General features: G+C 48.6%; 3 protein-coding genes across 4 annotated transcripts in view; 1 reads left to right on the forward strand and 2 right to left on the reverse strand.

Moving 5' to 3' along the window:
- Positions 1-21,676, reverse strand: SKA1 (spindle and kinetochore associated complex subunit 1). The gene is made up of 8 exons (XM_035310466.1): positions 21,666-21,676; positions 14,431-14,435; positions 7,028-7,132; positions 6,270-6,394; positions 4,988-5,079; positions 3,892-4,020; positions 1,331-1,500; positions 1-208 (listed from the first exon to the last, which is right to left on the reverse strand). Exons 3-8 carry the CDS (start codon positions 7,113-7,115, stop codon positions 60-62), a joined length of 753 nt encoding a protein of 250 aa, XP_035166357.1. The 5' UTR covers positions 7,116-7,132; positions 14,431-14,435; positions 21,666-21,676; the 3' UTR covers positions 1-59.
- LOC118156404 (tetraspanin-36-like) lies at positions 8,415-15,262 on the reverse strand. The gene is made up of 7 exons (XM_035310467.1): positions 15,144-15,262; positions 11,455-11,646; positions 11,006-11,080; positions 10,715-10,810; positions 10,380-10,532; positions 10,110-10,193; positions 8,415-9,700 (listed from the first exon to the last, which is right to left on the reverse strand). Exons 1-7 carry the CDS (start codon positions 15,201-15,203, stop codon positions 9,614-9,616), a joined length of 747 nt encoding a protein of 248 aa, XP_035166358.1. The 5' UTR covers positions 15,204-15,262; the 3' UTR covers positions 8,415-9,613.
- Positions 20,991-21,698, forward strand: part of CFAP53 (cilia and flagella associated protein 53) — a 9,645-nt gene continuing 8,937 nt past the window's right edge. For both annotated transcript variants that reach the window (XM_035310465.1, XM_035310464.1), the window contains exon 1: positions 20,991-21,067. In XM_035310465.1, coding sequence (XP_035166356.1) covers positions 20,999-21,067 — 69 coding nt within the window. In that variant the 5' untranslated portion in view covers positions 20,991-20,998. The remainder of the gene's footprint in view (positions 21,068-21,698) is intronic.

Raw genomic sequence — 21,698 nt, forward strand, 5'->3', positions numbered from 1 at the left:
AGATGATGAACCCCCTTCATATCCCACGCAGCTGGGGTGAGCAGAATCCAGAAGGCTCCTTAGCAGATGACGTAGCGGACGAGGCGCGAGCCGCGGACTTCCCTCACCCGCTGGCAGTGGCGCAGGATGTTGAGGATCCTGTGGAAGCGCTTATCCACTTTCAGCTGGGTGAACTCTTTGATATCGGCCTCCACGACAAAGAATTCTCCTGGAAAACAAAAGAGAAGCCATCTGAAACCAGGAGCACGCTAATTCAAGGGAAAGAAACATCCTCAAGAAAAGGAAGTAGGGGGAAATAACGCGGTCCTCCATAGCTTCCAAGTCTTCTGAGCAAGAAGTCCGCGTGGCTACGGGTGTTCTAGGTTGGAAAAAAAAGAAACCAGAGCTGGTTGAAGGGCGGTGGTTGGGTTGGAAAAAGGAGCCCAAAAACCGATCCCAAAACCGAGCGCTCCACGCACTCGGTCGGATGCTGAACGTCCTGGTCCTGTAAGTGAACCTTGCAAAAACAAACGGGAAAATAATCTGGCTCGCAGGTATTTCTCAGGCTGAACTCCCCCAGCTCTCCCAGCCTTTCTTCGGAGCACGCAGCGAACATTTAAGGGAGAATGTTCTTGTGTTATTCCGCCGAGGGCAGGAATCGAGAGGCAGACACCGCGGCGTTATTCTCAAAAGGAAAGGAACGTCAAGAAGTAGATTTTAAGATGAGAGATCTGCTGTGCCGCGTTTCTTTGGAAAAGCTAGCCTGGAAGCTGAACGACAAAGACATTTCAGGGCATCTTTGCTCATCCGGGCTTTAAAGACGAGCGACTCCGAATAAACTTGGCGCTCCGAGTTTTTGTGACAACGTGCCAAGAAAATTACGTGCAGCGGGTGAAACCACGCAGAATAACAGCAAGGATAGTTATGGGGAAAATGCTCGGTCGAAAGGAAAAAGCCTTTTTGCTCAACTGCAGCTCAGCAGGAGCAGCCAATGGATTTGGTACCGACTACTCCCTGCTCTACTCCCGTTACATCAAGGAAGAACCAGAACTTCCATGGCAAGGTGGTTTTGGTGCCCCCAAGAGGGATTCTTCAGGGCCAGATCTGATTTAGACAGCTGCTGGGTTTTGTTTTGCCTTTTTGTTGCTTTGTTTTGAGAATAACCCATAGCAGGTGTTCTAAAATGTTCCTAGACCGATGTTTTTAAACATTCCCTTAATATAGGTGACCTCAGGGTGCCCAGACAGTTTTCTGAAGACGAGCCACTTCATCTCTTGCCCGGTTATTTTATACTTACACCGCCAGATCCACCTGCTATGAATTTGGCACTAATAACCTCAAAACAAGCTACCTTTCGTATCCTTAGTTTCCTCTTCCAGGAATCGGTGGTAGAGGTTTCTGACCGCCGCATTCATGGATTTCAAAGGCTGGTGCAGGATCTTGTACTTGCCCACCACGGCCTTGTTGAGGTCTTGAACGACTGCGTTGACTTGATCGTACGTCAAGCGGCCTTTCATATACCTGCAAATAATAATAAAAAAAATCAAAGTCAGTAGCCAGAGAGTCACAAACTTGAAGTTCTTGGTTTATTTTTCTCTTTATTCAGCCCTCGCTTGAACGTGCTGCTCCTAGTTCGAGGCGGTTTCTTCTGCTTCGTGTTAATGAATAAACCTGGCAGTTCATTAGACTGCTTAATAATGCTGAAGGGAAAATAAGCCGTAATGAATCTCAGGGCAGAAAGAAGGACATTAGAAAGGCAAATCAAGAAATAAAAATATATATTTTTGTCCTTAAACCGCCGGGAACATTTCAAAAGTGGAATAAAGGTTGCATTTATAGCGTGACACAAGCTACAAACGTAGAAAAATCAACCAACTTGGCAGAAAACATGGCAGAGGCCAACCTGAAATTAAGCGTTCCTGCCTAAGGGTGAAATTTGGTTCATATTAAAAATAAAAGTTCGGTAGGGTCATAAGCTCATAGGCGTTCCTTTGGTTTTTTTGAAGAAATAACAGTTTTGTAGGCTACAAAGACCGAGGTATTAAGTCTAAAACACCTACATTCGAGGTGCTACGCTCCCACAATCAATAAAATACCCTTAAAAGAAGGCAGCAAAGCTCAGCTCACCCTGAAGCAGAACCAGAAAGGCACGGTTTGTTTCCCTAAGCCTATTTCTCCCTTGAATCCATAGGTACAAAACCCAAAGCACGGGGCCGTGTTCTTCAAAGAAGAGCCTAACAGCGGTCTGCCACAGAGACACAGCTGGAAAAGAGATGAAGCTCCCCTAACGGCCAGCTCCCTGCCCCCTAAAAACGCTTGGGCTTAAAGAATCTTCCCCCAAGTTACCGCCTGGGGATTATAACGGGAGCGCACGTTCTAAAAATACCTGCAGTGGTGAGAATTTTGAGCAAGAATAAAGCCAGCATTTTCCTCAAACTGAACGCTGAGCAATTCCTTTCTTCTTCCTCAAAAATAAAAGGCGTCTTTCTGGAACGGATTTGAAGGCTATAAGCTAATTTGCAGGTTTCCCGCTGCGCGGGACCATTCTGTTTGATCCAGATCCTTCAGACCCGCGCCTAAACGCGGCACGCACCTTCGTTAAATACCTGCTGCAGAGCTCAAAAAAAAAACCACGAGGCCACCGAAGACCGCACGTTTGGCGCCCCAGTAATGTCAGGGTTAAGATTCTCCTTCGCCTTCAGCACAGAGGGTGAAAAGAACTCGATTTTTTTTCCCTTAAATCCTCACGCAGCTGCAGCGGGAGGGAGGGGAACGAGACTTTTGGCTGCTGCACAGCCCACGATGCCCAGCTGGTGAGGATTTCAGGCTGCGGGTGCACGGTGGGGCTTTAGGAAGCCCCTCGGGCACGGGGACAACAGCTCTGGGAACACCGTCAGGCAACTGAAAACGTTGGTGGGTTAATAAATCCAGTTCAATTCGTGTAAATCTTCCTCCCCGGAACATCAAACAGAGTTTTCTTATATGAATGAAAATATTTCCGTAGTCCTACAAGCACGGTCTAAGGTTCAACCTTCCTATAAACCAGCGAGGGCGTCCTATAAACCACAGGAGGGTGTCCAGGTAGCCCCATCCCTATTCTCACCCGCAAGCAGCAGCGCAAATCTTCCCCTTTCAGGGATAATTAAACACTTCAAGAGCTGATTAGGGCTGATAAGAGCTTTTCCTGGGGGTTAAAGCAATATTTGGCTACGTCTACTTCTCTTGCCTTAGATGAAGGCTAAAAATTGTCACGTTCCAGCTCTGCCTTTCCAAAATTTTATCAGAGATGTTCCTAACGAGATCAATCCAAACGTTAGAGATGCCCTGCAGAAGAGAAATGCCCTTTTAAGAACAACCTTTCCCCCCCCAAAAAAAATCCCTTCTTATTAACTCAGCGTTCAGGCCCCTTCATTTCTGGATTTGATTTCATTTGTTTGAAGAGCAAGATTTGGTAGACGGGGTTTACCTGAAAAATCCAGAAAGCTCCAACGAAGATGACATGAAAGCCCCGAGTAAAAATAGAATCATTAAATAAAAATCATTAAAAAAAAAAACAAACAAACAAACAGAAAAACCCTTAAAAAATTCTTATTGAAGCAGCTGTTGTCAGGGAACACACTGAACCGCGAGTCTCGATCAGGAATTCGACTGAAGCATCAACAGAATCTTGGTTTGATTAAAAGAGAAATGCGTAAAAGAGAACCTAGTTGGCTCTGTTCGTTTCATTTTGAGGTTTGAAAATACTGCATAAAAGCATGTCCGGAGCTACTGCTGTGATGCTTCACGCCGGAACGTGTAAACATGTCAAAACATCTGCCAGCTGCAGCCCTGCAAGAGCTCGCTTCCCCCAAACCCTCCGTTTTCTGGCCAAATCGGAGCGAGAGGGGCCGAGGAAAACACGCGCTTACTTACGCGGGAACACTTTCAAATTCTTCCGTGGTTATTAAGGATGCTTCCTTAATAAATCTCGGCTCCTTGGCGGGTTTTTTCGCGTGCTCAGGTTCGGCGGCTTTCGTTTGCTCCTCGCTTTTCACAGCGACGCTGGAAAAACGAATCGACATCAAGCGTATAAATAGCGGCTGGGTAGTAAGGGGGACACCGTTACGTTTTCAAGGCTGCTCATTCCCAGCCCTGCGTTCCGACCCACCCGAGAGGCCGGGTGAATACAAATCACCGTCTCTCCTGGGAGAAAAAGAAAGAAATAAAGCACACGCTCCCTTTTCAAACGGCGCCCTTCAGCTGACTTGTCCATTCGTCTTTTGGAGCAAAGAAATTCGACGGTATCCAGCAGCCAGGGATTTTTTTTTAGGCAAGAGCGGGCTGAGAAGCACGAGAGCAATAATTACAGCAGCGCCGAGCTGACCTGTGACAAAGAACTGACTCTCTGCTTTGGCCAAACTTTCCTGCAAGACAAAATCTGGTTGACAAGGGGCCGGCAGTCGGCGAGCGGCACGGCAGCGTGCCATCTGCTCTTCGCAGGGCCTGGGTCTGATGTGGCACCCGATGCGACAGCCCCCAGCCCCCTGTCCTATTTAATTCCCACCAGACAGCTCTGCAGTGTCAAGGGTGTTGAGTGCCACCTGCTGGACTCCCAAAACGTCCGGTACAGGACGCGGGGACAACCGAAGCTCTGCTCCGGGGCCTGCCACAGCGCAAATCCCTTCTGAAATCCAGGAGCTAGTTCAACAAATTCAGGTGTCAGCATCTGAAAAGCAAGGCCCTGCACAAAGCTAATCCTCGGAGCTGACTGCAAGGAACGTCTGCAAGGAAAAGGGAAGCGCGGGGATTTTGGAAGAGAAGGATAAACGCAAGGATCGAGGAAGGACTCTTCAGTCCTGAAAGTCCTGGTACGGTGCTAGCACAAGCCCAGTAATGGAAAAAAAAAATAAAATTAAATTTAAATCAGGAGCAAACTCCAGGATCAGTCAGAACCCTGGGTCCCAAAAGCTCACAGCTGAAAAGATCGGAGCTGTAGGATGCCACATCCCCACGCTCACGCGCCACGTACCAGCTCTGAGTCGGTTTAGGCAGATGGAGGGGAATGTTTTCGCGGAGGTGCTGTGCTTCGCTTTGATCTCTCTCAGCGGACTTCTGGAGCTCCTGAAATTAACGTTGGAAACCATCAGAAATCTGAAACTTCAATAGCGCCGCGCAACTAAAATCAACTTACTATTAGGATGATGTTAAAGTAATTCTTAAGAGGTGTTTTTTTGGTCTCTTCCCCTTGTTTTATATCTTTGCTGCCTCATTTCCTAAGAGCAGGGAGTAAAGTTCAGAAAAACACAGCTAAGAGAGAGAAAACGTGAATCTCCCTGTCCTCAAAGCGTCAGAGAAATTTGAGCGGGCAAGAAGCGTTTAACAACGTACCACGGCAGGTAGTGGAAAGGTGGTGGTGACTATAGGAAGGGATACTACAGGAAACTCATCTATATTCCTCAACGAACGCTTTCTGCAAACGAAGGCACTGATAACGCATGCTAAAACAGATAAATATATTCTAATTAATTCATTCGAGTATCTATTGCATGGATAGAAAGATAGAAATACTCTTTAGACCACAGTATCTATTCTGATAAAGGCATGCCTGCAATGTATAAAGCTTGAGAAATAGCATTTCTAATGTTCTGTGACTTAATAAACCAAATCTGCTTCATCTCCTGGTTCTATAAAAGATTCTTATTTATAAATTTGATGGAAAATCACGACTTCTTTTTGTCTGGAATCCACTAACGCTAGCTACATTGATATCAACAGGTTCTACAGGAGTATCGTGGAAAGAATTTCCTTCTCATCCGGGGAAAAGACTTGATCAAGAAGAAAAAGCCATGGCATGTTGAGAATGCGTTTTCTGATTCTCTCAAGCCTTCTAAATTAACCATAAGGAACAGAAACAACAGAAAAAAAATGTTTCTCTAAGCAAAGAGAAAGATATTACAAAGGAAGATGTCTAAACTCAGTACGTGCAGGAATTGGATGTGTGATCGATCCTGTACATGGCACGAGAATTCACTCTCCTCAAGGCTTCCACTACACACTCCCTTTGCAACACCCACAACAGCCTGTAAGGCATTAACCTCCACTCAACCCCAACAGGGGACAGGGAAGAGCTTCAAGAACAGCAGCTAACGCTTTGCATTGCTTCCCAAGTTTTTAAAAGTATTTGATTGTTGCCCTTTCACTTAGAAGTAGCCTCATGCATCTAAAAATATCGCTGAGGATCTAGAGAATACCAACTAGGCACAAAGGTTCCTTTGAATCTTTCAGTATTTTGTGAACAGAAAAATGATTACTTTGAGCAAATTCTTCAGTTTTTCTTGCTGTTGAACTTCTATTTCCATTTTATTCAGGAGATCATGCAAGAGAACCATCTCGTGTCCTATTTTACAGAGCATAGACTTGAAGGATGGTTCTTGACCTGTCAAAGAGAAAATTACACCAAGAAAAAATAAATCTCCAACACAAAAACAAAATTGAGTTTCCTTTCCCTCCACAAGCAGCAATTATCTGCTCACTCCATGCTCCCCAGCCAGCATCTCCTCCCAAGAGGAGCAGCAACATCATCTCCTTCATGATCTCCCTCTGTTCTTCGAACACAAAGTTAGCCCAGATGACCCCTCCAAACAACATTTCTATGACTCTTTGCAACATCCGTGCTTAAGAAAGGATAAGAGATGAGCCTAAAACATTTATATCAGCTTCACCATGGCAGATTAAATAAGCTTATTACCCACAGCACATTTACACCACAGAAAGGCACTCCTGGAACGCTTGGACAGTACACCAGGAATAGCCTCCAGCTATTCCTTGGCACAATTTTTGTAATTAGGTTTAATTTCTTTTGTAATTAGGCCTAACTTGACAAGGTATCCCCCCATCTGGGGGATTTCCCACCAGATGTACAGATATACGGTGTATTAACCAGCAGCCTACGAGTCTCTCAGAGGAGCACCCTCTCACTTGCTTGGCACCCAGCTTGCTGATTTTCTGCAAGGAGGTACGAACCCAATCCAAGACAAAACCCAGCCTTAGTTTTTTTTTTTTTTTTTACCTATGCTTCTTAATTGCAGAGTCTTTTTAATAGTGGAAATCTTCATGTTGATGTGAAAGCACAAGTCTTCCAGATCTGAAGAAGCCATTGTCCTTCGCTGTCACACTGAGGGAGAAAAGAAATATATATATACATATATATATATATATATATATAAAAGACTCTAAGCAAACTTTAAGTGCACAAGCAGAATGTTGAGAAGGAAAATAAACTGGCAGAGAAGCAAAGGGAACTTAAGGCAGTAAGTCTAGCAACCGCTTTCTTATTCCACCAAATGGAGAAGGGGGCAGGAAGCACGAAGTAACTGACACTAAACAAGGCAATCTCCCGAACTTTAAAATAAATGCAGAGCAATGTTAGTGCAGCGATTCCTCAGAAAACTGAGTTACTTACACGGCGGTGCAGGAACCGGCCCGGTGCGAGCACACTGAGGGGACGGAGCCGCCGCCTCCCCTCAGCCCCGTTCAAACCCGCCGCGCCCGCCCACGGCGCATGCGCGGCAGCCATTTTGTAACGCCCCCAGCCCCGTCGCCACCAGGGGAAAATAAAGTTAAAGAATAGAAATTGGATAAATCGTGGCAAATGTAGGGTTCGTAAGCACAGAAGGGGTCGTGGTGGAAGGGATCTTAAAGCCCGCCTAGCCCTAAAGCCCTTCCACAGACCAGGTTCCCCTCCCAGGGATGGGGCACCCGCAGCTTCTCTGTGCAACCTGTCCTGGTGCCTCGCTGCCCTCATACTTCAGGTTTTCTTCTTAATATCTAAATCTGTCCTTTTTTATCTTAAAGCTGTTGCCCCTTAGGATACACACGTCTGCTCACTGCCTGCCTCTTACATCTTTTTCAGGATTTCAGCCCAACCACCTCACTTGGTGCCACAAAGCCCCGCTCTGCGTCTGGCCCCGCAGCCAGCCTTCCCTCACAGCGCTTCCTTCCTCCCTTGCGGCTTGGCCCAAATTATTCCGGTGTTGCCTCCGTTTGGATGTTTATTTCTTAGACTTTGAGGCTGGAGGTGAAGCCTCCAAGTGCCAGGCGGAGCCCCATGTTCCTGGTGCCCTCTGCTTTGCCCGATGCAGCCGGGGTGGGCTATAACCCCGCAGTGAGGGCACGCTGCTTCTCCTGCCAAGAAGCTGTGGTTGTGTCTTGTATACCACGTGCAACAACTGGGATTCCACCAAAACCAGATAAAAAAAAAAACCAGCACTAATTAATTACTTAAAGAAATCTGATTTATTTTGGCATTCAACAGAAGACAAAGCCCTCATAAAAATTAAATCACCTTCCACATACACATTATTAGACTGGTACATCTCCTGCACAACATCAATTTCTTTCAGAAAAAAAAGATAAATAAACAGCTTACACTTACCCCAAACTCCTTTTTTTTTTTCCTAAATGGCTACAGATACAAAGGTTTGCTGCTCAGAATAGACTGCTATCTCTCCAAAGAGAAAATATGCTAATATGCTGCTCCTTTTCCATAATTCTCTAACCAAGAATAGCTCAGTTTTCTCCCTCCCCACATCACAGCTCTAAAAATCCTAAAGATCCAAGACATGGATTAGCATACAGACATGTTAAAGAAGGACCATTTTTAAAGAAGTGGTGCAATCCAAGAAATGACCGTGGTCAGCAGACCTTTAAGGAGAAGAAACCTATCAGTCATAAGACCAACAGGTTAACAACATTGCTTGGTCAGCTAATGGGGAACAAGAATGTATTATGGTAACGTTTTTAGCTGTGAAAAGCAGCCAGATGTGTTCAGTGACACACAGAACTCTGCACTAGCCCTTCCAGTCATCCCTTCTGCATAACCACGCTGATCCTTTTCCTCCAGCTCCTGTATTCATCTGCATCTCTCTCGCAGACACGGTCTGTCTTTGGGTAGACAAAGCATAAATGCATCAGCAAAAGCAGAAGAGAGAAAAAAAAAAAACCCTGCTTCATAAGCGAATTTTAATGTCAAATTAAAAACAAAAAGGCAAAATGAACCAAAAGAAGACATGTCCCAGACGCACATCCCCTCCTGGCCTGGGATTGTTCACATTTGAAACTGAATTACAACGTATGACCATTACAAGGAGGAAAAATTGAACCACCATCAGATGCAGAGAAAACATATCCCATCTCCCCGTGCTTATGAAGAATATTTGAACCTTGCGTTCGGGAGTTTCTTACGCCGGTTAAGCGCATGTGATGTTTGTGCAGGCAACTGAATCTGCTCCCGCAGCCTCAGTCAGTGTAGCGATTAAAAATAACGTTTCTCCTGCTCGTTTTGAGGGAACAGGGAAGAACTGCAGAAGCAGGCTTCTTTCTGGAGCCTATTACGCCATCTGTTGCTACCTAGAAAAAGTCACAAATCCGAATCCACAACAACGTGACCGAAAGCTGTGGTATGTACGAGCAGGGTTAAGTTACTGCCACTTCAAGTCACCCACAAGAAACTTTTCCTAATCAGTACGAACTGTTCTTTCCGTTGCACGTAATTAAAGCAAAACATTTAGCAAGGTCGTAAATTGTCCTTTAGCGTTCATCTTTCCAAATCTGTTTCACCATCAGGAAGCAAAAGAAGAGCGATCTTTGCGTTTTCTTAAGCGAACACCCCCGAGTAAAGAGGCTGATACCCGCTGTCTTCTCGCCTGCAAGTAAGCACGCAGACACTCAGCATGCCAAAGAACTGAAAAAGAGAGAGAACGAGATTGAGTTTTGCTGTATTTTGTTTCAATCTTTGATCCAATATTTGTGTGAATTGCTTTTTCATTATAGCCAGGTCATTCCTTTCATAAAACACACGAGATTTGTCCCGGACTTAGAAGTTCTCTCAATTTTTTAAGCTTTATAAAATAAGGAAATAAAGGATTCATCACAGCTAAATTAAAATGGGATAAGAGTGCACAGCTGATGACTTCATGGAGGAAAGGGAAACGATGGAAAATTCCTCCCTGAGCAATTTAAGGATGCTGTAAGGAATTTTGTATCAGGGCTTTTCAAACCTTTTCATCCACTACATGATTTGGTTTCACATTGATTTTAATTGAATTCACTGTTATTACTCCATAAATAGGGAAGGAGAGAGAAACGTTTACCTTTACAATGGCAAAGCCCAGGATTACAAGCATAGCGTAGCTGATGACGCTCTGCAGCCCGGACTCCAGCTCCCCTGAACAGCCCTGGCACGAAAGAGAAAAACAAAAACAAATCAAAGACGATTCAGCTGGACAGGGTTTTTCTCCCTGACCTTTAAAAGGCAGCAGGACGTTGGACGACCTGCTTAAGCAACCGCTGTTGCTTAAACACAGAGAAGGATCGGGTGCCAGCGTGACGTGGAAATGAGCGTCTACGCCCTTCATCCTCACCTGCGTGTTGAGGTCCTGTGGCTGATCCAGACTCCCCGTGCAGTTCTTCAGATTTGGCTTGCAGCAGCTCAGGGGGACGCTGTTATTCCCAGTGGAATTAAACCACTGCGTGCTTGTCCAGTCGCTGTAGTTCTTTACCCCGCAGCAATGAAGCTGCCAAAGAGAAAGCAGGTAACGGGACGTGATCGCACCGCTTGGATCGAGCGCTTGGAGATCTGATCTGATGACTTCCGCGATATCATCGCACTTGCCCCCTTCCCCAGCCCCGATTCCTCTCTTAGTGCCCAATTCCTCTTTTCTAAACGGCTCTCAGGAGAACGTAAAAGCTTCCTTACGTTTTCTTGCAAGTAATCCACCACAGCAGACTCGGAGTTCTTCCCGTCATACTTCTCAAAGACTGAACGCATTGTGCCTTGGACGTCAGTTTTTACCTATTCAGGGAGGGGGGAAAAAACAGGCAGATTTAACAAGAGAACTTGGAATTATCCCTCAAAGTCAGAAAAAAAGGTAAAAAATAATTAAAAAATAAACTCCAGCGAGGAAACTGGATACATTGGAGTGCTCTAACAACATGAATTCTATCCTTTAGCTTTATTTTAGTACAGAGTTGCTAATTCTTTGCTTACCTTTTCCCTGTAAACAAACGCCAGGACAAAAGCGGAGACTTCGGCGATGAAGATGATGAGGATAATGGCCAAGAACTGAAATGAAGAGACAGGTTGTAATAAGGAAGAGGCCCGCAGCATCTGCATTCATCTGCGCACCACCCACCGCGTTGCTTTGTGGTGTTAAGGTATCCTTGCCTGCCGCTGCCTCTCCGATCAAAACAGCTTCCAGAAAATAAATTGGAATAGGGAATTAGTGCGTATGGCCAGGGTGATGGCCGCAGTTCCACGAGGTCTCAAAAATTCAGGGGAACAGTTAGAGGACACCCGGATCGCCGCGTGGGGCTTCAGCAGGCAGCACCCCGCTGTTCTGAACTGCTGAGAAAGGAGTGGCATGAGCAGGGGGGGGGGAAATAAAACAGCTTTAACCCTTCTGGGGTTTTTTAAACCCCCCCCCCCCCAACACTCACCAGCCCCAGGCCGACCCGAGACTCCCGGAAGGTGGCGCAGCAGCCGAGCAGCCCGATGATGAACATGACGGCAGCCACGCAAAGGATGATGACGGCTGGCAGCAGAGCGTATTTGTCCTGCAGGAAGTTGTCGTAGCTCCTGTAGGTGTTCATCACGTAGCCCCCGACATAGCTGAGACCAGCTGCCGCCGCCTGAAAGGCAACGCGAGAAATTATGATTGCGTCCTGGAAACCCGAGGGAAACCAGGCTGGAGGAGGCTGGGTTTCATCACGCCGTTGACCAGCAGTTCATTTGTTGGATGTTTTAATTACATCGATCCCTCCTCGCATGTCTTTTGCCACGCTTAGCTCCTTCAGGCAGGGCAGGGACACCTTCCATGGCATCAGCTCTCATCCCACACTGCCCTCGCGTTCCTGGACGCTGCCTGTGCCTCGAAACTCCCGGGATCGGAGGCACCAAGTGATGAAAGCAGGAGCACAGCAACCCCTGGGGTCTTTTATCCCGCATCCTGCGAGATCCTGTGGCGCTGGGGCTGGAGATGAAACGCAGCCAGGCAGCGGCGTGGTGTAACTGGTGAACTTGTGCTTCCGAGCAGAAAAAAAAAAAGGAAGTGAAATGAGGTTAAAAATAAAAGATTTGGGGCCAGAGTGCTGCTAAGCAGCGTCACAGCACGTCGGGAGGACATTTTTATCTTTGGAAAAGGAACATCTCAGGATTTTGGTTGTCTCTCCCATCATTTCAAGGCAGCTGGAGGTGATATCAGTGCTCCTATTTACCCATCCAAGGGGCTGGCGGCAGCAGCCTCACGGCTGAGGACAACAGGACGGCCGCCAGGAGGAAGCACCACCACCTTTGCTGCTCTGATCCCCAGCATTTTTCTTCTCCTGCAGGAAAAAAAAAAACACGGAGTGAAGGGCGAGAGCTTGCTGCGAGTGCAATTCAGCCGAGCACGGATGGATCGGCAGGCACTGCCAAGGCGGTTTTGTCAGGAACGGCTGATTTAGAACACCCTCTAGTTCAATATTTGCCTGCAGAACCGCCCTGTTTCCTCACTACGCCGCTCCTGGCTCCTGCTGCTTTCACCTCCCGAGCTGCGAACCGAGTGGCAAAGGATTTACGCGGCCCAAGCTCATCCCAAAGCCAGGGAAAACTTCTTGCAACGGGGCAGATCCCGCTGATCTGTCCCGAAACGCAGCTTTCATGTCAAGGACACGGAGCCGTCACCTGGCTGAGACCCAGCTGCGTTTGGGAGCTGCTCCGTAACCCGGCCGTGGGGATCTGTCGCAGCTTTGGGGACCGACAGAGGCTGCTCCCCAAAAGCAGGCAGGATCCTGAGGGTGAAGGGGGTCACACCACGCGTACGCAACCATCCCAGCACTTCTCCTTTCCCCACTGCACGGCGTTTGGTCTGCGTGGCTCCCACACACGCAGAGCGAAGCACGTTTTCCTGGAAGTTAAACTCCGCTTCCTGATTTTGAGCACAGGAACTTTAAGTAAGCTCCTTTACACCGGGAGTCCGTGGCACGCCCAAATGCCTCACCACAAGGAATCCAAGCCTGGCATTAGGTTCCCCAGTGACCCCGATGCCCCGAGCCCCCCAGAAGGGGAGGAACGACCCCAGCCTCCTCGCTGGACGTGTGAAACAAAGGCCAAGCTCCCAGACGAGCAGCTTTTTCCACCAGTGCTGCTGCTGAGTCAGACCCCGGCAGCAGCCGAAAGACCAAAAACCGCCCCGTGTTTATCAGCGATGACCTTCAGCCCCCGGCGGTGTCTGGGCCACCGCTATCCGCACGGGAAATCTGGCCTCTGGGAGCACAAATGCTGGGTGTTTTTCTACGACCAGACTCGTGGGAGGGAACCTGAAATTATCCCAACCTCACCTCCTGCTCCAGAGGGACGTTAGTGGGGGAAACGGGGGGCTTTAGCGGGGGAAATGGGGCTTTGTTGCTCGCAGGGTGAGCGAGTGCCCACCTGGGGATGGTTCTGCTGCTTCTCCTCCTTGGGCAGTCCCAGTGCTGCCAGCGGATCGAGCTCTGCTCTCTCAAATCCACCGCTCCTGCTAAAACCGCCCGGCAATACCTTATCTGTGTTGTCCTCTCTGCTGCTGGCAAAATTGGAGCGGAGCAGATCTCAGGCAGCTCGACGCACCGCGCTTGGTAACCATTTGGCTAAAACAGCCTCAATCCATAGCCTGATTTTGGAGGTTAAACATCCGCAGCCCACCGACCTCATCCTCTTGGGGAGTACTAACCAAATTTTAGGACATTTCTAAGCAATAACTTTTGTCAGAGCTCCACAACCGCACCGACTGCTGAATATGCAGAAGGTGAACCATTTTCCATCATCATCTCCAAGCCGGACAAGATTTGCAGCAAGCAACGCCTGAGCATGAAAGAGAAGAACTCAAAAAGCTCTTTGCAGATCTTGTGTTTTGATAAGGATCTGGAGTGTTCGTAGAGACCCAAATGTTACAAATAAAATACGTTCTGAAAGAGCCCCGAAGTCGGTTCCTCCTTCTTCCCCACCCTCTTAAAAACCTGAATTCCAGGTTCTGCAATTCTGCTGCAGGAATGTAATTACCACGCGTAATGGTTGCTGCAGTGTCTCAACGCCAGGGGCTTTGGGGCTGCATTGCTCTTCCCAGGAGAAAAAACAAAGGGCTGGCCTGGGTCACCCCAAATTCAGAGGCTGTGGACATGCACGAGGCATGACCTTACGGCTTCAATCGTGATCAAACAGCTCCCCTAGAGCAGAAGGGAAGGTAGAGAGACACTTCTGGAAGGACAAAAGGCTGTTGTTTGATGAGAAAACACCGAGTCCGAGCAATGAGGTAAACCCGAGGTGTACGTGAGCCACACGAGCTGAAGCCTGGGGAATTTCCACATACACACAGCGAGGTGTCCCCGTGTTTCTCTGCGGGTATTTCAGAAAACCACCACACGATGAACATGCGCCGTGACACCGCAGCGATGAACACGGCCTCCTGTGGTGCTGAGCAGCGATGGGAGGTATTTACACACCGGGACACGACACCCCGTGAGAACTCGGGGGTTTAACTCAGTGTTTCCATTTCCCTTTTTTTTCTTTTTTTTTTTTACCCCTGCCATACAGCATCTCTCTTTATGAGACTTCTTGATCTTCTGTCATTCTTCCTTGCTGCCAGAGCCTGAAAACCCCTGGCTGGTGATGGGGCGTCGTGGGCACCTGATGTGTCCCAGGACCCATGGGGCCAGGGAACGTGTCCCCCTGTGGGCTGGTGGGGCTGTCCTGCAGGAGCTGGCTGGAAAGTGGGGAATGTAACCAGGTTCCCAGCTGGGATTTTCCAAAATAACCCCTGCTGAAGGCATTTTGCTCCCCTAAGGAAAGCTTTCCTCACTTGGCAGCAGCCCCCGGATGATCCCCCAACAAAACATCGCCATGCCTGCAATCACTAAATTAGCTTAAAGCGTGCTTTTTTTCAAAAAAAAATAGCGTGCGATTAAGAACACTGCTCCCCCCCGAAGAAAACACACGACTACAACACGGCTTTTTTTCCCTCATAAACTTAACAAAACCCCGCGTGCAGCTAACCAGCCGCCTGAACCGACAGGCGTGAGCGCTGAGGGCTCCAGCCCCGTCCCGCCGCCTTCCCCCCCGGGTCGCCCCCACAAGTTTGGGGTCGGAGCCCTCCCGCCGCCCCCCTGCTCACCCAGAAGGCGAGGCTGAGCAGCAGCAGCACGGTCTTGGAGGTGATCACGCCGCAGTCCATGCCTCCGACCGGCCAGGAGCCTCTGGGACCGGGCAGCACCGAGCCTTTGGGGCCCGGCCCGCCCCGAGCCCGCCCCGAGCCCGCCCCGGGCTCGCTGAGGCGGCGGAGCCCGGCCGTGACAGGACGGGCGGGGTGGCCCCGGGGCTGGGCTTTTCCTTCTGTCACATCCCCCCAAATAACTTAAACACAGTCACGGTGGGGCTTTGGACAGCTAGGAGTGTCTGAAATGGCAGGCTGGGCAGCCAAATGGGAGCGGGTTTCGGTTTGGTGGCTGCAGAGGGCTGAAAACTTTCTGTTTCCGTCATCCGAGCCTCGTGGTGTCGTAGAGAAAAGTTTAAGGTGTTAGTCGGGGAGGCAGGAGTTTTGTTTGTCAGAGAGGACATGTGGCATCCTGGAGCTGACCCACCGCTTAGATGCAGCACGCAATGGTGACAAACTTCATGGTCTTGCTAAAAGAGTCATTCTTCTTTCCTGCAAAGCAGTCATTAACCGCTTTCCTTCGGGAATATCGTTTTTTTAGGGGTTTTGCTGGACTTGCTCTTGAGCAGGGCATCACAGCCTGCTCTCAGCCCACGAGTTTACACAGACAAACCATCGGCAGAAGGACCCGTGCCTGCCTCACACAGCTCTGTGGGGGCACTGACAGACCCCACGGGTGCCGCCGTACCCATCGCTGCCACACGAAGATACGCACGGCTTCGTTTAGTCCTGGCTTCTAATTTAATTTCTAAGCCATTACTTGTGAGAGGAGCTGGCTTGCAGTGAGGGCTGGTGATCTGAGGAAGAGACAACAGCTCCAAAAAAGTGAGCAAAGCCAATCTGCAAAACACAGCTCCTTTCAGAGTGGAGATCCGAGCAAAGTCAGACCCTGATTCAGGAAGCCTCAGACTCTGTCTCTGCCCTGATGATTTCCATTAGAATTTATATTAGAGCATTAAGTCTGTAAATGTGGATTATTTCTTCCTCAAAAACAAACAAACAAAAATCATCCACCTCTCTCGTCCTTGTAGTGTGGCCAGCTGAGGTCTTAAAGAAAAGAAATGGCCCAGAAAGCTTTTAGCTTGGTAATGATCTGTGGTAATGACTGGTAATCCGGGGAAAATATTTCTAATTAGAACAAAAGGGCAAATTCTGAGGGAAAAGGGCAAAATTCATTTGGAATGAAATGCAGAGGAGGAAAAAAACTACCAAAGAAATAACCTCGCCAGCCAGCCAGCCTCAACCTTTGTTTAATTTCTAAATACAGTTTCCTTTTTTTGTTGCTTGTTAAGTCTTCTATTTTATTAAAAAATAAAAAGTTAAACTAAAGCTAACTTAACAATGAGGAATTAAATAGTGTTAATCAAAATGTTACAGCACGTATGCTGTTTATTTCAGAGGAAAATGTTATTAAAATCAACCACAGCTGATTTTATATTAAAAGTGGCCTGCAAAGTAATTTGCTGGAACAAAGATAACCAAGGATAACGACCTCAGACAGATCCTGGACCATTCTCCACCAAATTAGTCCTAAAATCACCAGATTACTTTTGAATGTTGGATTTAAAAAGAATCGGCGAGCTGGCAATTTCACAGCCAACTCCAGAAATGATGGAAACACAAGGAAATTAAAGATAATTAACAATACAACAGAAAGATAGCTAAGATGAACTAAAATGTCTGTCAGTTCAAAATTGAAAACAGGCTAAAACATGTAACTCTTAAATGATGTGCTTGCTGCCCTCCCAAAGCTCTCTGGCAGCGTTTCGATGCTTAAAAACTTTTCCTTGTTAACTTGATTTTTCCTTGCTACAAACCAACCTCGCTGCTTTTTGCTGTGTCTACCAGCTGTCAAGGACAGAAAGGCAAAAATTCTCTTCTGCCCATCAGACTACGTGCCTGAGAATAGCTCCTCTGGGATATCTTCCCGCTAGACGAAGCAATTTGATAGCTCAGCTATTTCCCAGATTGGTTCTCCCCCATCGAGCCCCTTTTTTTTTTTGACGGGGCCGCGTGGGGAAGGCGCCTTTCAGCCACCTCCCGGCGCGGCGTTGGCTTCTCCAGCAGCGCTGCAGCGCTGTTGACTCACTTCCAGCTTGTGATCTTCTACCGCTCCAGATCTGTTTCTGCCAGCCCACTTCCGAGCCAGCTGCTCCCCATCCGTTAGGGCTGATTATCGCTGCTCCGGGACTGTCCGTTCTGCACCACACCCTGGTTTTCAGGCCTTTCCTCCGAATTGTCACGGTCATTCGGAAACTTCACTGCTGCCCCAGTCCAAGCCCTCGCCACCTTTCCAGATTTAACATGAACATCCATTTTATTACTGAAGTGGCTGCAGCCAGCCCACGAGAGGCTGGTGCCAAAGCCCAGGTGACAGCCCCAGGGGCCAGGGATCACCCCCAGTGGGTTTTGGGCATGAAGCTCCCTGCCACGGGTACCTGCAGCTGGCCTTGTCTCCCAGCAAACGTCTACGACTGTCGCACGAGACAGTGTTAAAAGCTTTATCTGATGGTATTTACTGCTTCTTTCCTCGCAGGGCCTGTTACCCATCGCAGAAGGAAATTAAATTAGAGTGAAACTGTCCTTGGCAAATCTGCGTCGCCTGTTACTCCTCTCCCTATTTCCTTCTAGTTGCTTACAAATGATTTTCTGATTACTTATTCCATGCCCTCTTTGATGTTGTTTTTCAGGAGCTGAAGGTAATTGACTTGTAATTTCCAAGCCCTTACCCTTTTCTCTTTTCTTTTCGTTTCGTTTCTCTTTTCAGTTTTTTTTCTTTTCCTTTTTCCTTTCTTTTTTTTTTCTCTTTTCCACTTCCCTTTCCCTTTTTCTTTTCTTTTCTCTTCTTTTCTCTTTTCTTTTTCTTTCTTCCTCACATGGATCCTCTATCTGCCCCTTTTCAGTCCAATCTCCCTCCCAAATCCCTCAACAAATAGCCCTGCCACCACTGGAAACGATTTTTAAGTCATCTAGGACAAAGCCCATCAAACTTCACGTGAGAATCATACTCTGTGGAACCTGCCCTTTCCTCGTCCTCCCCTTGGACCTAACCTTTCATCAGCGCTTCTCCTCGTGCCAGCCGCCAGATTACGACTGACATTTTGGTGACTGGCGGTGCAAAAGTCACACTGCCTGGCGCAACGTGGGCGGCTGGGGGCAGTTTCCTGCGATTGGCATGTGAGGATGACGCAAAAGCACCTTTGAGTTAGCAAAAAGCCTCAAAACTCAAATTTATTTTCAGTTCCTCTTTAAATATTCCAGTTGGGTTAAAGGCTCAAGCCTTGTCCCAGTAGTTTTTCTTAAAAAAAAGCATTTTTTCAGCAATAAAAATTCACATTTTCTCCTTTTTACAGTGGGGAAACTGTTCTGACAGGGAGTTTTTTCAGAACTGGCTGCAGTTTTAATGGCCAGATCCAGTGAAATTTGTAAATGAGCTCCTGGGGCAGCCCTAAAATAAACCGGGCGCGTCTGTGATAATCATTTCATGCTGGGATTATTCACCCCTCCTTCGTGCTGCGTTCCCTTGCGGTGGTTAATCTGTGGTGGTTAATGCGGTGGCCAACGCTACTTCGAGCTGCACGACTAAACACCTGCAGAATTCTCAGGCTGCGGGATTTATTACCAGCAAAACTTCAACGTTTGGTATCCTGGGACACGATAGGAAGGAAAAGCTTGGTTTTGAACTTGTTCCTGAAACACGCGCTAGGAAAAGTTGCGATCTCTGCCGCTGGTGCTCGGCGCGGTTGTGTCTTCTGGCTCCGACTCAGACGATCATGTGAATGGGAGCGATCAGCAAATCCCTTCAGGAAAATGAATAAAGGTACCCGACGGACCTTAAAAAATAAAGTACAAAGCCAGGAGTTAGGATTTTCTTAAGCATGTGTTCTGAAGATTGCCTGGAAGCTCTGGCAGGAGGGATTAAAAGGAAGCATGACCGGAGGAACTGGAGACGGTCTGGAGCGTGACCAGTGAGGAAACCCCGGGGGAATTCAGAACCGGGGAGGAACCGTGGGCTTCTCGAGTCCCCCCCTGCCTGGGAAGCCCAAAGCATCTGCAGGGCTTTCGATCGCGTGGAAGGAAGGGAACTGGTGTGTTCCAAGCGCTGGACCACCCATCTGCCACAGTACCACACAAAGGGACTAAGAAACCACCGTAGGAAAGGTTTCATCTTTTATGAGGGGCGGGGACGGCTTGGGTCAACTGAAAATCCATTAATTTTTCTCTGGGTGGAACAAATGAAAGGTTTCTTTTGTACGACGAGGCAATCATTCATCGGTCGATATCAATCAACCTCTTGTACTTCCTGTAAGAGCAAAAAAAAGGAAAAAAAAAAAAAAAATAAAGGCCCTACTGTCCTCGCCCGGGTTTTCCCTCCCGGCACAAAAAGGCGCCGGTTAAAACCACCGCGGAATCCACGCGAGAAAATCCCGTTGGCCGAGTCGCTGTGGGAGCTCGGCCACCCTAAAAGTCCCCACAACATCATCCCCCGTTGCTTCAGGGCTTGGATAGAGAGTTACAAGGGATTTTTACCATGTCGTTAGGACGAACCTATCAAAGCGACTGCCCTGACCCGATGAAGGCTCTCTGACAACGCCAGTCTGGTTACAAAAGGGGGTGGCTCCTGCTGGAGCAGAAAAAAGCCCCCAAACTGTTTACACAACCCAGGAGCAGGCGGTTACGACACTCCCTCAGGGATCCAAGCCAGCAAATAAAAACCAGAATATATGCTCTGTATATCCCGTATATTTCCCCCCTTGTGGGGAAACCCTGGAGAATGCAGCGAGCGGGACCCCCTTTGGCACGGAAGCTAAGGACAATCTGATTTCTCATCAGATGTTAACGTAAAATAAGAATAAAACCACGAACTATCCATGCCTTGACACTAAAATTAGGAATAAATCTTTTTTACAGGTGGTAGAGGGGCTTAAAAAAAGAATTAATCCACAGCTCCATCGTTTATTAAAAACTTAAATGGGTTAAATACACATTCCTATACTGTATTATACATAAAATTGATTCATGTTTTTGTGTTAAGAGTTGACTAAGGCATTTCCTATTTGCTCTTCACATAAATATTGATCAAAACTCCAGCCTAGCAAGAAATTCAGCCCTCTCAGCACATAAAGAGGTGTTTTCACCTCAGCAAAAACAAAGCCACCGTTCACTGAAGTTGTTTCTCTCTCCGTAACACCTCCAGGAGTGAGGATAAGATGATAGAGTAAATATCTACTGAAATAAACTCGGAGTTTTCCCGTTGTTGGGTGCTACAGTGATGGTATGACACATATTGAGGTGTGTGAATGCTCCCTATGATACAGCTGCGTTTGATGGTGCAGATTCAACAGGATGAGAGCAAGCTTTAAACCTTTCTGCCTTCATATATTTTTTTTTCCAACGTGTTATCGGCCAAGTCCCAATTATCTGGAGGGAAACGAAGCTCTTGGCAGCGTCTCTGGCCCGGGGCTCCCAAGCGAATTCACTGTGGGCAACGAACCCGAAGCAACCGCAGCTCCTGAGAGGCTCGCACCAACCCTGCCCCCTCTCAGGAGCCGCAGGGGGGCGCAGGGAGCCGCATTCTCGCCGTGCAGCCCCGAAATTCTGTGATTCTGTGACCCGCGACGCGTTGTGGCGACAGGCGACACCGCGACGTGACGAGGCCCCCGCCCCCTCCCGCCATTTTGTGCCTCCCCTCAGGATGCGCGGGCGCACCGCGCATGCGCGGCCCCCCCCCCGCGGGCTCCTTCCCGCTCTGTGCGTGCCTTGCGTCGTGAGGTCACTTCCGCTTCGCCATGGCAACGGGAGAAACGGCGGCGGCCATGACGGCGCGGCGGGGCCCGGGATGGCGGCGGGAGGTGCTGGGGCCCAGCCCGCACTCCGTGGCGCTGGTGAGGGGCCGGGAGCCGCCACCGGGGACCTCGAGTGGGTGTAGTCGCGCGTGGGGCTGGCCGCGGGGCGAGCGGGCGGCGGGGACTTGCCCGGGTGGCCGGGTCTGGGCGGGTAAGGCCGTCAGGGTGGTCCCGCTGAGGTGGACAGGTTGAGATTTAAGCTGTGGGCTGGATAAACAGGCAAACTGTAGCTCCTCCAGGCCTTTCACTCTGCTTTTGTACTGGTTTTCGGCTGAATATGAGCCAGCAGGCTGCTCAGGCGGCCAAGAAGGCCAACAGCACCCTGGCTTGTATCAGAAGCAGTGTGGCCAGCAGGGCTAGGGAGGTGATTGTCCCCCTGTACTCGGCTCTGGTGAGGCGGCACCTCGAGTACTGCGTTCAGTTTTGGGCCCCTCGCTACAAGAAGGACATGGAGGTGCTCGAGCGAGTCCAGAGAAGGGCTACGAAGGTGGTGAAGGGTCTGGAGAACAAGGAACAGCTGAGGGAGCTGGGCTTGTTCAGCCTGGAGAAAGGGAGGCTCAGGGGTGACCTTATCGCTCTCTATAGGTACATTAAAGGAGCAGGTGGGCGTTGGTCCATCTCCCACGAGCCTGGTGACAGGACGAGGGAGAATGGGCTCAAGTTGCGCCAG

This window comes from Oxyura jamaicensis, chromosome Z (genome assembly GCF_011077185.1).
Source record: "Oxyura jamaicensis isolate SHBP4307 breed ruddy duck chromosome Z, BPBGC_Ojam_1.0, whole genome shotgun sequence".
In the NCBI taxonomy this organism is placed as follows: Eukaryota; Metazoa; Chordata; class Aves; order Anseriformes; family Anatidae; genus Oxyura; species Oxyura jamaicensis.

Bases quoted from the DNA above. Each gene is read 5' to 3' on its own strand.
- SKA1 (XM_035310466.1), bottom strand. From the start codon at position 7,115: ATGGCTTCTTCAGATCTGGAAGACTTGTGCTTTCACATCAACATGAAG. The intron at 6,395-7,027 runs GTAAAAAAAAAA...TCTCTTTGACAG, and splicing joins TCTGCAATTAAGAAGCATAG to GTCAAGAACCATCCTTCAAG. The intron at 1,501-3,891 runs GTAAGTAAGCGC...TATTATTTGCAG, and splicing joins GAATTTGAAAGTGTTCCCGC to GTATATGAAAGGCCGCTTGA.
- LOC118156404 (XM_035310467.1), bottom strand. From the start codon at position 15,203: ATGGACTGCGGCGTGATCACCTCCAAGACCGTGCTGCTGCTGCTCAGC. The intron at 11,647-15,143 runs GTGAGCAGGGGG...GTTGCCTTTCAG, and splicing joins TGCTCAGCCTCGCCTTCTGG to GCGGCGGCAGCTGGTCTCAG. The intron at 11,081-11,454 runs GTGAGTGTTGGG...TCTTCATTTCAG, and splicing joins CTCGGGTCGGCCTGGGGCTG to TTCTTGGCCATTATCCTCAT.